General features: G+C 40.9%; 1 protein-coding gene across 1 annotated transcript in view; it reads left to right on the top strand.

Moving 5' to 3' along the window:
• Col25a1 (collagen type XXV alpha 1 chain) overlaps positions 1-13909 on the top strand; it is a 402845-nt gene that overhangs the window by 333139 nt on the left and 55797 nt on the right. The window contains exons 16-18 of the mRNA XM_006970377.4: positions 4550-4582; positions 5122-5157; positions 10379-10423. Coding sequence (XP_006970439.1) covers positions 4550-4582; positions 5122-5157; positions 10379-10423 — 114 coding nt within the window. The remainder of the gene's footprint in view (positions 1-4549; positions 4583-5121; positions 5158-10378; positions 10424-13909) is intronic.

The following is a 13909-nucleotide window of genomic DNA, read 5'->3' on the forward strand; positions in this document are numbered from 1 at the left end:
GCCAGCAAAACAGTACACTCAGCTTAAGACTAACCTGCCAAAGACTGATTTCAATCACGTGTGAAGTTACTGTGGAAGCTTTGTATTCTAGTCTTTGGAGTGTTAATTCCACCAAACAATGTTGGAATCAATTTCTTATCCACTGCAAGTGGCTGCCTGTACAGCTCACTGAATGGTTGGACCACACTGCTATAGCCTATGTGGTGTTATCTGCCCAGTCAAGAGCTCCAGCTCCACTTATTGGCACGAGTTGCCTGTCCGCTACCTTCCTTTGCTCCCATGGCCTCTGTTCCTATCCATGCATTGCCTTCTGATTTAACATCTGGAGCTCAAGCATCTTGTCTTTCACAGGCATGTCCTCCTTGCCCTTACCAACCAATCTGGCTTAAAACCACACCTGGAGGGCTGTGTCCAAGGACACTCTAGAGCAGTCAGCACTGGTCCTCTCTAATCCTGCCCATGGCATCCTTTGTTTAGATACCTGCTCTCTCTTCCCCTTCCCAGTTCCTCTTCTCCATTTTCTAGCTTTGTTCAATATTCAATCCTTTGAACCTTGGATTCACAAGTCATTTCCTAGGGAAGCTCTTTAGTCTCTTAAACTTCTCAGGTCATCCCTGTATTCTTGAACAACACCCTGTAATTCTGTTCCTAATACATACTGTTCTTCACTGTCATTTCTTAATTAACGGGACACTGAGCTCACTAGAAAAGGAACAAACAACCCCAAACCCATAGGATACTGTCTAGTTTCATTTCTAGATCATGCAATAAAATCCTCTTACAAAAGTAAGAAAGACGGGGTTTCTTTGGTTCATAATTTGAAGTTAATAGTCCGTCATTGTAGGGAGGTGAAGGCGTGAAGCAGCTGGTCACATTCCCTGTGTGGTCAAGAGCAGAGAGCAGTGAATTAGTGTGGGCATGCTTGTACTAGTCCAAGGCCTAGCCCATGAACTAGTGCTACTCACGTTCAAGGTGGGGCACCCTACCTCAACCCAATTAAGAAAATCCTACCTAATGTAAACAATCCTCATAGAAGCTCCTTTCCCAGGTCATTCTAACCGGCCATCACAGCTCTACCCCGTGTCCATTTGACACCAAGCACATCACTTTCAAGCTATAATCTTCCATCCTTTGTCCCCAAAGTCAAACCAAAAACTGCACAGTGCCAATCTCTTCTAGTCCCGGTGCTAATCCAGGTTCCAGGACATTGTTATAAGATAGTAAATACTGTTTGGAGAACCTTTTTTTTTCTTTAATCTTAAACAACTTCATATTTTCATTGAATGGCACAAAGTTTCTATAGCGTGCATTTGCTTAGTCTGCCTTTATTAACATATGCGTATTTTATTACTTGCTGAGTACTGTGTTTGAAAACAACCACATACAAAACCAGTTCTTGACTGAAAGTGAAAAACAGTAAAGTCGCCAGATGTAGTGGCGCGCGCCTTCAATCCCAGCACTTGGGAGGCAGAGGCAAATGGATCTCTGTGAGTTCAAGGCCAGTCTGGTCTACAGAGTGAGACCCTGTCTAAAAAAAAACAATAAAACAGCAAAGTTAGATTTATTTACCTCACAGAACTTCTCCATCTGTGGCTTGGCCCACTGACCGATGAAGCTAGGCATGTAGACCTGCCACAGCTGGGGTCTGTTTCCTGCTTTAATCCTGTGTTCACCTGTACTTTGGGGGCAGGGTTATAAATATCCCCTGCTCCATTTCAGCTACTTGGAACATTGTCCTGTCCGGCAGTGGCCTTGCTCTTAAAAGTTATAGAAATTCCTGGAGACTTCACAGTTCTGCATCTTTTAAAAAGAGAATAAAGATATGACTATGAGTTGTCCATCAAATGAAGCCTCCCTGATTTCCACAAGTAAAGCAGCCTTTCACTGTTGGGCTTTCCTTCCCATCTACTTTCTCTGAGGACAAAGTCCAGTCTGTCTTCTCATGTAGGAGGTTAGCCAAACACTCTTGTATTCACTACACGTGGTTAATACAAGAACCACCTTTAATGTACACGTTTTTCTCTAGCCTTTAGGACCCATTGTCAAAACGATACAGTCCAGCAGTCCTTTTCTCAGTCGGATAAAAAGAGCAAACATGGAAGTACAGTTGGGGGAGCTTGAAGTTCACTTCACTGGAGCCCCTTCAGCTTCCTCATCACCAAGTGGAAGTGGCAAGGCCTTCCCTGCATGGGAGGCTAAGGTATAAACAAGGCAGACGGAGCGTCGTCGGAAAGTCAAGTTGTCTTTAGTACTACAAAGGTCGTGTTATCCAAAGTATTGCAAACTGGTTCATTAATGTTGAGGGCTCCCAGACTTAGTTTAGTAGAAATAGAAACAAGTATTATTTTCTTCACCGCATTTATTTCACCCCTCATTTGGAACTCATTTGAATGGGAATGGTTGACAAGGGAAGGCTCATTCATCCAAGAGTTTGCTTCCTTGTTTAGCCACATCTTAATTTTTCCTTGGGTAATGGCAATTACAGATGTCAAAGTCACGTGTGCACTTCTTTGCCCGACAAACTAAATTGACTATTTCCTTCTCTTTCCTAAGCTCGGGTTTCCCCCTTCCTAAAGGTCTCTCTTCGTTTTGATCCTTGACTGCTGACCCGACTAAAACATGGTCTTATAGACAGTCAGTCACTCACCACATGTGTGTTAAGCATATAATGTGGGTGCAGAGTCAGTTTCCTGCAGCTGTCTGTCTTCCAACAGGACAGGTGAATGTGCAGGCAATGCCCACAGCAACCACAACACAAGCTGTGCCCGACACAAACAAAGCATAAAGCTACAGTAGGTGTGCTCCTGGGGGGCCCCAGGGGGAGGTGAATTGGTGGACAGTTCCTTGAGGCAAAGCCATGTAAACCAAGACCTAAAGCAAGAGAAGCGCCATCCGTGGGAAGACGTGAGTGGAAATGAGGAAAGGGGCCATGTGCCAGTCAGTGCGCAGGGACCTGAGGCCTCTATCTGTGTGTCTGTCTCTAAAAGAGATTGACGAGCAGCTTCTGGACGTTAGAACAAGGGAACAGACCCCTGGAAATGCTTGAGTATTTGTACAGATGACAGAGCTTAGTGAACCTCAACTCTGGCCTCCCCCTTCAGTTTTCTTGGCAGTCTCAAATGTCCCCTCCTTTTCTATGTCTTTGCATGTTCCTGGAATGGAGAGGACTCGAGTGAGATTGAGAATCTAGGCCTTGTTTTTGTTTGTTTGTTTTTTGGTTTTTTGAGACAGGTTTGGAGCCTTTCCTGGAACTCGCTTTGTAGACCGGGCTGGCCTCGAACTCACAGAGATCCGCCTGGCTCTGCCTCCCAAGTGCTCGCATTAAAGGTGTGTGCCACCACCGCTGCCCGGTGAGAATCTAGGCCTTTTGCTTCCTCGTTTACAAATGAGTGACAGTCTTACCTCTTCTCCATGTTCCTGTCTGCACTGGTCCTATCCTTAGGATAGTGTGTTTCTGGGAGTGGAGTCATCCTCCATGAAATCTGGACAAACATGGTCTTGAAAAAGCCAGACTCCCCAAATAGCCATCTCTTCCCCACCTCTATGTCAGAACTAACATTCTGGGAATTGCAGATAAAAAACCTTTTGTAACCTGTTGACTTAGCAGACCACTGCCTTCCACCAACCCCGGAGCTAAGGATGTCATCAGATAGAACCCAAGGCCTTTAGAAAAGCTTCCCCCATCTGGCTGGAACCACCTCTCTGATGTACCCACCAATATATTTTAAACTTATCTTGACATATGACTTTCTTTGCTCTGTAAAACTATAAAGCTTCAGGAAACTGCTTCCATTTTGGAACATGAAATTTGGGGTACCCTAAATCTGTACTTCTGGACCATGGTCACTCAAAATGGCTCCAGAATAAACTATCTCTTGATCTTCTTGATCTCTTTAAAAAGTTAAAAGTCGGATTCTATCTGAAGACTTTTTTAGCCCCTCCGTGTATTCCCATTACCCACATGTCATTCATCATCCTGTGACCTGCCGGGGTTGAGTTATGGTACAGTGAGGGTAACACAGGAAAAGGCATGCTCATGCTTCATGATGGTGACAAACTGATGTGCAGCATGGCTTTTGCAAGGCAACATAACTAACCTTTGACTTCATCTGTTGAACCTTGACCTTCCAAAGACCAAGAAGGGCAGGAACTCCCTGTAAATAGCCAGTGACATTAATAAATCCCAGAAGCTAAGAAAACCAGAAGATTCAAATCCCTTAGTTACAATTCATTGCTTCAGAATATATATTTAGCATCTTATTAAGGGAATGGCTTCATGTTTGTATGTTCTTAGTTATTTCAAGAAATATAGTCTTTTCATGTTTTGTATTCAGAGTAAACCCATGATTTTAGGCAGGGCATGGTTTCTCTTACATGCTGTTGTAATATAGTGGCTGGGTTTATTAATGTACAAAGTTCTGTGGGGCAAGGGTAGGCTCACTGGGCATATGTAGAGTCCCTCTGGGCATCCATGTGAGTGATGGTTGCCTGGGGACTTGCATTGTTTTCTCAATACTTGTGGCATAATCTCTCCTGGGTTTCATTTTAGGGTGACCCTGGATCATCTGCTGCAGGAATTAAGGTAACTATAGCCCTGCACATGTGTATGCCATGGGAATCATGGTTTTGACTTTATAAGCCTCCCTTGTCTCTTCAGTTTATCAGCATTGATGGTTACAGCTCTGGTCCAATTCTCTGGCAACAGCTTCCAAAAACAACAGGGAAATCCCAGGCAGACTGAGAAGGAGGGCTTACTTTCTCTTCCACGTTTCCAAGAAATATATGTGTGTGTGTGTGTGTGTGTGTGTGTGTGTGTGTGTGTGTGTGTGTGTGTGAGAGAGAGAGAGAGAGAGAGACAGACAGACAGACAGACAGACAGACAGACAGAGACAGAGAGTTAGTTAGTTAGTTAGTTAGTTAGTTAGTTAGTTAGTTAGCTCTAGGCACACTCACAGCAGTTTCCATATGTGTAGTGGAGCAGAGAGAAAGAAAATGACATCCACAAAAATGTATGTAATCAAGTAGGCAATTGGATCATTACTGCAAAACTGCTCAAAGCTCTAGCATTTTTCAAAATTTCTTCTAAGACTGCCCTTATTATCTTTGCTTTTCTTCGGCCAGGGAGAACCTGGAGAATCTGGTCGTCCAGGACAAAAGGTAATATCTCTCTGTCTTAGGTATGTTCTTTGCATCTCTCCATGATCAGTATTTCACATCATTGGCATCTAATATGGAAACATTTATTGTACAGTGGTATAGTTTCCATGCTTTGCACAATGTTACTGGTTGCTTTCCATTTTAAAAGGTCCTGATGCTGGGCATAGCGAAGTATGAAAACAAACTCTGTATATATGTACTCAGCTGTTTGAAACTAACAAATCTCAGCTGAATTGGAATGCCGGCTAGTTGCCTTGCATGCTTAAAGGCAATCTGTATTTTCTGTGTTTTGTGAGAAGAAATAAGTATATACTAAATGATCTCAATGGAGAATGATGGACAGTTCTTTTAAAATATACCTCTACCTCCATTCATTTGCTTGCTAACTTGTATGTGACTCTAACCTGTGTCGTGAACGTTGCCTTATGGAAACTGAATTCATTTAAAGAACTAAATTTTAATTAGCGACTCTAGCCATACCACTTTCACTAACTGATCTGTGGGTACATTAAATTTACCATTTGTGCTTCTTCACTGACTGTTTATACTCGTTTTTCATCTGCGTCTAAGGCAGTAAACAAATGTTGTCCATTTCTCAGCTGAGCACCTGGGTCTCAATGCCCCGTCTAGCCAAACCTCACATAACAGACACTTGCAGTTAACAAGAAAATGTGAATTCCATAGGACAAATTCCTAAAAACCATAGCCTTTGCCCAGTGGTGGCTGATGTTATAGGCAGAATATGAACTAGGACATAGAACATACCTCATTAGCAGAGACAGAAAGATGGTAAATCCTATTGCAGTGGATTGGAACCTAACGTTGAGAGTTTGCTGTATTGTCATTGTTCTTGACGTCATCGAGAGAGCTTTCATTTAAGTACTTGGGATGGAAGTAACTTCTGAGAAGGTTTTTATGTTAACGTTTCTCTAATTTAATGGCAAATATTTTTCTCTGGAAACTGAGAGTCTCGGAGTACTGATTCATCAGCTCCAGGTGAGACAAGAGCCCAGCCCAGCTCTTTAACTCTTCCTGTTCCGATCCATCTCTTGGTCTTCAGGTCCCAAGTTTAACTCCAGACTCCACACAAAGTATTTTAAATAAATGAGTTGTAGTAATCTCCCTCTTCCTCTTCTTCCCAGTTAATCTAGAGCAACATCCCTCACAGCTCTTTGCTGGTAGCAGATGTATACGGCCAGTCATCTAGATAACTATTCAATGTGTTTGGGTGAAATATTTCAAATACCTTTTAGAAAGGAACCTCGGGTGCCACAGTGTTCTTTCTGTGGCTCCTTTCAGTGGTGACAGCTTTCCACAAACATGTCCAGCCTTTCCCCCTCCCCCCATGCTGACTTTTTCTTTGACAAAATCAAACTTGTCAGCATATGTGATTTTTTTCTCTTATAGGATGGGCACTGACAAGGTGAATATCTGAACCTACTAAGTTTTTGGTTCTCCTTCACAGGCTTTATCATGGGCATCATAGCAGGCAACCCTCTCTGACCTTTTAAAAAGAAATATGGAATTACTAATAACAGTGATCCATGCTCTATTTTGAAAAAGCAACTGATCTTCACAGATAATGTAATTTTTGGGTCCTCTGGTCTTTAAAAAATTAAAGATTTGTCTTAAATTGCCCTCTAAATTTGTGATTTTCTCAAAGAAAGACCAGGCTTGGTGGAATGTGACTCTAACCCAGCACTCAGAAAGGTGCAGCCAGAAGACCTGGTATTCAAAACCCACCTGCCTGAGGTAACAAGAGTCTGAGTCAGAGGAAGGGAGGGCGCTGGTGAGATGGCCCAGCGGGTCAAGGTGCTTGCTGCCAACACTGACTGCCTGAGTTTGATCCCAGAACCCACGTGGTAGAAGAAGGAAAATGAATCCTGCAAGTTACACACACACACACACACACACACACACACACACACACACACGAATAAATAAACAGGCAAAGGAGGGATATGCACCTGCAAAGCATCTCTAAAACACAAGCCAAGACAAACCTCAGTAATCTTGTGTAGGCGCCACTGTTTCCACAGAACAAGAACCAAATTGACCTTCAATTGCTTGGCATAATATTGCATTACTATAATTATTTATAAAGATAACTTAGATTCATTCTGGACATTTACAGCTTGCAGGCAGAAACACTGGGTTTTCTTTGCCTTTTATAAAAAAATAGATTTAAATGACATTGAAAGGAGCTTTCATCTAGGCTGATATATGACCTGAAACAAACAGCAGCCTTTTTATCAATATTTAGTTTAGATTCTACCATCTGACACAATCCCGCCTTCCTATGATTGTAGGACTTCCTTGGTCTAACATCAGATGTTTATAATAATTCCCCTAACATTGAAAACAGTATTTCCATGTTTGCTGCTTAGAGTCAAAAATGGCAAACTGACCCAGGTATACAGTCAGTCCTGCATATTATCCATGGTATTTGGGGCACCATTAAAGAGCTATGCTGTGGTGTTCAATAGCACACTAGTTCCCAAATTTAGGGGTGTTCCCAGAAAAGAACAAAATACTTAGCACAAGCCGAGTGATGAGCCTTCCACCTGGGATCATGCACAGTGTTCATCTAGAGTGACATTGTAGTGGAGGATTCATTTCATCACATTTTTTTCTCTTGTAGCTCCAGCAGTAGAGTTACTTGTAGACTTGTCAATTGTGAATTGTGTTTCACCACATAGGTCTTGCCTTCCTAACCTTTCCCCAGCTCTTAAAAGTATACAGTCTAACATTGAGGGAATAAATCACTTGATTCCCCATCAGAAGGGACCCTTGCTAATGAGCTCTGTGGACATCCAGGACACTCTAACAGAGTCCCAAGTGTGAGACTCTCTCAGATTGGAGAATGGAGAGTAAAAAAGGAAAATAATAAAATCAGAAATATAATGTAGCTGTGTACAGTTGACACTCTTGAACAAGAACTCTTTGAATAAAATAACAAGCTGACTCTTAATTATGACTCATGTCTAACACATCAACTGTGCTCCCAAGAGGCTCCTGAGCCATGGCATAGACATGGATAGCCAAGTAACTAAAAACCTTTCTCTTAGTTGGAAGGTAAGCTTTCCATGACAAAAAGATAAGAATTCTGCAGAAAGAAATTTCTTACTAAAAACATGAAGTGTTCCATAAGGCTAATATTAATGCTATTACCATCTCTCGTTATGTTGCTAAGAGCAGGAAGTAAATACAAACTTGTAAAGGTAAGAGTCACAAACATTCAACACTATAAAATATTAATATCTGAAGTATTTGACTAAAATACACATTTACAACCAACTACATGTATACACATATACACACATGATGTTTAGAAAGGCTACTCAAACTTAATATTTCATTATCTTATATGTTACCCTGTAATGTGTTTTACTCATTTTTCTCATTAGAAAACATTGTATGTGTTAATCATGCATATATGTACATATCAATTATTTCATTAAAGTAGCTATGTGGTCCTTTTAAGTTGATAGAGAATGGGGTGGTGAGAATTCTTATTGGAAAATAATACTATAACCTATTTATTTCCACACATGCTTCAGATGTGATACCATTATGAGCTGGGGGAGACTTATTTAAAAACAATCCCAAGTGTTATTAGTTGGGTACTCTTACAGTTCCTGTTTTCAAAGCTTCATATTATTCTTAAGCAAAAGTTTGCTTTCAGTAAAATAAGTATAAAAACCCTTTCTAGTGGGTCCTCTTAATGTTAATGAATAAAGGGGAAAAGAGAAAACAAAAAAGAAAAGCAATGTATGGTGTTGAAACTCCGTGAAGTTTAATATACCTAGACACCTGGTCTTAGGGTCAAATAATAAGCAAGTTAGAATTCCTTTCTTCTGTAGTTTAATTTCATTGTAGTAGTATTTATAAATGCACACTTCTGCACAGAATGTCTTTTCCTTTGCATTCCTGAAGTACCTTTAACAAGTAGCCAGGGAGCCATTGCCTGCCCATTTTGTCTAATCACTCAGCTTAATAAAATGTCTAAAGGCTTAATATTATAATACCAGAAGAAATTCTATATCTTTGTCATCTGAAAGGGCAGGTGGTGGGGATGGAAGACCCAGTTTTTAGTAGGTTTTCCTTGAGTTAAAGATTATTCAAGGGCCAGCAAAATGGCTCCACACTCAAAGCACTTTGCTCCACAAGATGTATAACCTGAACTGGATCCCCAGAACCCACACAGATGTGGAAAGAGAGAACCAAACCCACAAAGGTGTCCTCTGACCTTCACACATGATCTGTGGTAGGCATGCACACATGCTAGTAATAATAAAATAACAAAATTAAAGATCATGGAAACTTTTAAGCTACAAAACCTGCCTCCCCTCCCCCTCTGTGGAAATGGTTGTCCTCTCCCTGACTGACCATTACAAAACTCTGATTGTTTTACCCTCTGTGACACTTCCACAGATAATAGGCAACACTTCATGGCAAACATATTTTTTCCTGATTCCTTTATTCTTTTGTAGTGGACTTCAAGAGAATTTCTAAGCAATGTAACCTTTTGTGCTTAAAATAACGTAGCCAATTCTGGGAAAATGAGAAGGTTTAGCCTGTCTCCAGTGTGCCTACCCAAAGCGTACTTAATCTCTGACCTGTGTTCGGGAACAGCTGCATGGTACCATTAGTCCAACACTGCTAAGCAGGGTCACCCTAGCCCAGCAATTGTTAGGAATACAGGCTGGACCTAAGTATATTCTTAACCATTTATTTGTCTTCTCATCCTTCAGGAATGAAAAGGAAATCTTACTGTGCTTTTAAGTGAGCATCATGCTTACCGTGCATATTTTCCTGGGGCCATCTGTTCATACGACAGTCTCTTAATTATGTAAGCAGGGAGAGCCCTGGGATAGGACACGTGATTGAGGCAAGCAGCTCCAACAAGTCCTTGGCCACAGGAGTCATAAATGCAGCCTTTCCTCCTGTACTCCCCTCTCACGCCATCTGATAGAGATGCCAGGGGGCAGGGAACTGCAGGGAAAGGGAAGTGTCTAAGAAATCTGCCAAGTGGCCTGCCAGTCCCAGAATGGAGAGTTGACGGAGCTGAGTAATCTCCTCAGACTCACTCCCCCTCCACAGTCTTTTGTATATATTTCTGTTTGCAGAAACTCTTCCCCTGAGACATTTGCCATGTTGTTCTCTGATGCTGTGACTGAGTAAATGTCGCTCTATAATGCATTGTGATTTTCCTACGTAGGGTGAGCCAGGGCTGCCTGGACTGCCTGGACTCCCGGGGATCAAGGTAAATACTCCACTGACCAACTTCACAGAACTGTAGTGATGAGTCACCCATATTGGAGGAAATGGAGAAAACAGTGAATACTGGTCCTTAACTATTCTGAAAGTGTCTCAATTGATTAGTTTGGTTTTGTTTTTAATTGAAATTGCACTCAGGTGTTTAAGGTTGCCCATAGCCATCCAGAGTGTTTATTTCACTGTTGGCTTTTTCATACCCCTTAGATAAAAGTAAATGGCATTTCAAGTGAAATCATGCAAGGTTCTAAAGTCTAGAAAGAATATCTCTTTGCCTTTAACTTTTCACTTAACCTAGGGTCCCATCAAATTTTGACCAGAATTCATCTTCGCACACCGGTAAAGCAGACACTTGGGCAGCCATATATCTACTTCACCGTTCTACAACCCCGCTAAGATGCCATGCCGCCATCTCTGCCAGTCACTCTCAGAAAAACAGAAACCACATTGTTAAAATGTTTTCACCCAACACATGTACCTCCCACATAAACTCTGTATGCATCTTTTCAAATAATTGCTTAAGGTTTAGGATTAAAACATTGTTTTAAGATTTAAAGATCCTTTTCTTTTTCATTTTTCTTTATTAAGAAATTTTCTACTCTCTCTACATACCACCCACAGATCCCACCTCCTCCCTCCTCCCATCCCCCAGCCCTCCCTCCCAAGCCACCCCACATCCCCACATCTCCCAAATCAAGGTCTCCCATGGGGAGTCAGATTCTTAAGCCACAAATATTTGAAAAAATTTCAAGACTTTCCCCATGGCAGCTCCAAGACCTTATGTTCTATTTTCTTAGCTCTAGTTCTTCCTTTAGAATAAACTTCATCTATATCCCAGAAGTGACAAGGTAACAAGTACATCTTCCATTCTAAAATTAATGTTCATACTTGACTTCTGTGTGCCATTTCAAAATGCATTAATTGAAGTCAGTATGATTTTACAAGGATTAAAAGTCCTATGTTGTTTATAACATTAGATAGGTAATCAATACACAATTTAAAAAAATGTCTTCTAGATTGGCACTCAGAAATCCTGGTTCTAGTATTTTGTTTCTAATATTTCTAGATGACTATAAAAAGTTCAGATTGCTTTTACTATATGCTTTGACTCTTTGGTAGACAGTACACCCTGAAAAAATGTCTGCGGCAGAGTCAAAGTCACTTACCTATCTATCACTTGCAGTTTAGCAAGAATGACATCCTAACTCGATGTGAAAGTTCATATTACAGGTTCATTTATGGCAGTTCTTTAGTAACTTCCATGCATAAAAAAATGACATCTTCTCATAAATGACAAGGTCATAAATTTTTAAATGATTTAAGGACATGTTGCTGGGTATTAATTAGAACCTGGTGTCATTACAAATCATAATGAAGACATTTGAGACAAAGGACATTGGAAGGACAGGGAAGTCCCTACAGCAAGAACTCAGGCTTGTCAGGGTGCAGGCTCAGCTCAGGAGAGCCTTGGTGCTCTGAAATCCACTTGTCCCTTCTGCTGGTCTTCAGACACTCTCTTGGTCAAAAGAATAAGAATGGAAGCATTATGTTTCCAAAGTACAATACAGATAAACACACACATAGATATAGAGGCTTTTGATAGCTACTGTATTTGTGACCCTTGTCTTACCACACGGTTATATGTCTACACAGACCTTTGGCCTTTCCCCATGACCTGTTCAGAAGGTCATGAATTCTCAGGTTGGGAGGGTTATTTATAAGTTGCCACCTCTAGTAAGTGCTTACGTTCCCACAGCCTGAGAAGTACTGGAAATACTTTGTGGAGGCGGGGTGGCTCTGATACTGTCCTCCTGGCCTGACTAGTGACTGAACTGAGAAGTGGTCAGGTGACAAAAAATCTTCATAATTCACTAGCGGTGATTCTCTAGGTCATGTCAGTACCACACGTGGGTCACCGTCCGGTGTGGGAGATACATGATGAGCTCTATTTTCAGTTTACTAAGATTTGTCTTCTCACTCTAATTCAGATGAAAGATAAGCATTCCTTACAATATAAGTGCTAAATATCAGCAAATAATCAGTTGGGGAAGACAATTTAGGAGCACATTAAGGTAGTTAGTATTCACTGTATATTCATAAATATAGACTTAAAGTTGTATAATGTTGTGATGTCACTACATTAACTTGAGATGCTCCTTATCAGTTTAATTTGCCTCATTTCTGCTAAGGCAGCAAACTACAGGTCAGTTAATTCTCATTTCATAGTGTAAGTTATTAACCAGGATTTAAAAATTGAAAGGCTTACATGTGACTATAGGACATGTGGTAACAAAAACATCAGTCATGATCTTAGGTCTATGTGTGTGCTTATGCTTTGGAAATATTTCCTGTTGCTACCCATGCCTTCCTTATCTGCCACTCCCACAGAGCGTGTGCACATGCCATCCGTTGTGTCTAAGACACTGAGGAAACCAGTCATTACATACCAGGCAAGCTTTGGTTCACCACCTGTTGCTCTCGGGGAATGGTTGGAAACTTAATGAGCACCCACATGCCTTCCACGGCCCTCAGGAAATGAACCAAGTGTCTAAATGCAGACAGCAGACTCATCTATCTCTCACCTGAGTGTCCCACTCTGAGAAAAGTGCTAATACCGTAGGCATACATAAGGGAAGTCACTGAGCCCCGGAATGACTTCATCTCAAGCTGTTCTTAAGCTTCCTGCAGTATTTGAAAGTCCTCTCGCCATGTGGAAGGCATTTGGAATTCCTATTTCATGCATTCATGGTTCATATAGTGTCAAGATGTTCAGCTGGGAAAATTAAATTATGTACAATGTACCATGCAGAAATTGATCTTCTGGAATAAGATTTGAGCTTAGAAAATTAGTTTTATGAACAAGCTTTCAAAAATGTTGGAGTCCTTTTTGTCCCTCAAGTATCTTAATGGATAATAATCATTGTGCCTACCTTTTCTGATATCAGATAAGAACGTAAGTTTCTAGGTTATTTTTGAAAATCTTAGTCTAGACCCTTATTTTGAAAAATATAAATATATTGTTGACCCATTCTCATGGTTCCATTTCCCTCATAAATAAGAAGTATTGACCAACCACCCTAGAACAAACCAAATCATATCTTTACTAGTCCTGTGACTCAGGGTAAGATTTTTTAATCTCTCTGTAGTTTTCTTTTGAGAACCAGCCGTGACCATACCACAAAGTTCTGTTGTGAGAATGAAATGAATGAATGTATTCATAGCTCTTGAAATCTCACCCAGCACATAGCAAATGGCTATTGTTGCTGTTTCTCTTGGGATAGCTCAGAATATTGAGAACATTACTTATGCACCAGTTCAATGGAGTCTTTCCTCATGTAAATAATTTTAACCTGTAGAAAATACACATTTAGCTGTGCTTTACATAGATAAAAATGATGGATCCCCTTTAAAGGCATGAAGGAATAAAACCTTTAAAAGCAATAAGATTGCCCTATTTCCTAAGTGTATTCCAGGA

This window comes from Peromyscus maniculatus, chromosome 6 (assembly GCF_049852395.1).
Source record: "Peromyscus maniculatus bairdii isolate BWxNUB_F1_BW_parent chromosome 6, HU_Pman_BW_mat_3.1, whole genome shotgun sequence".
Taxonomy (NCBI): Eukaryota; Metazoa; Chordata; class Mammalia; order Rodentia; family Cricetidae; genus Peromyscus; species Peromyscus maniculatus.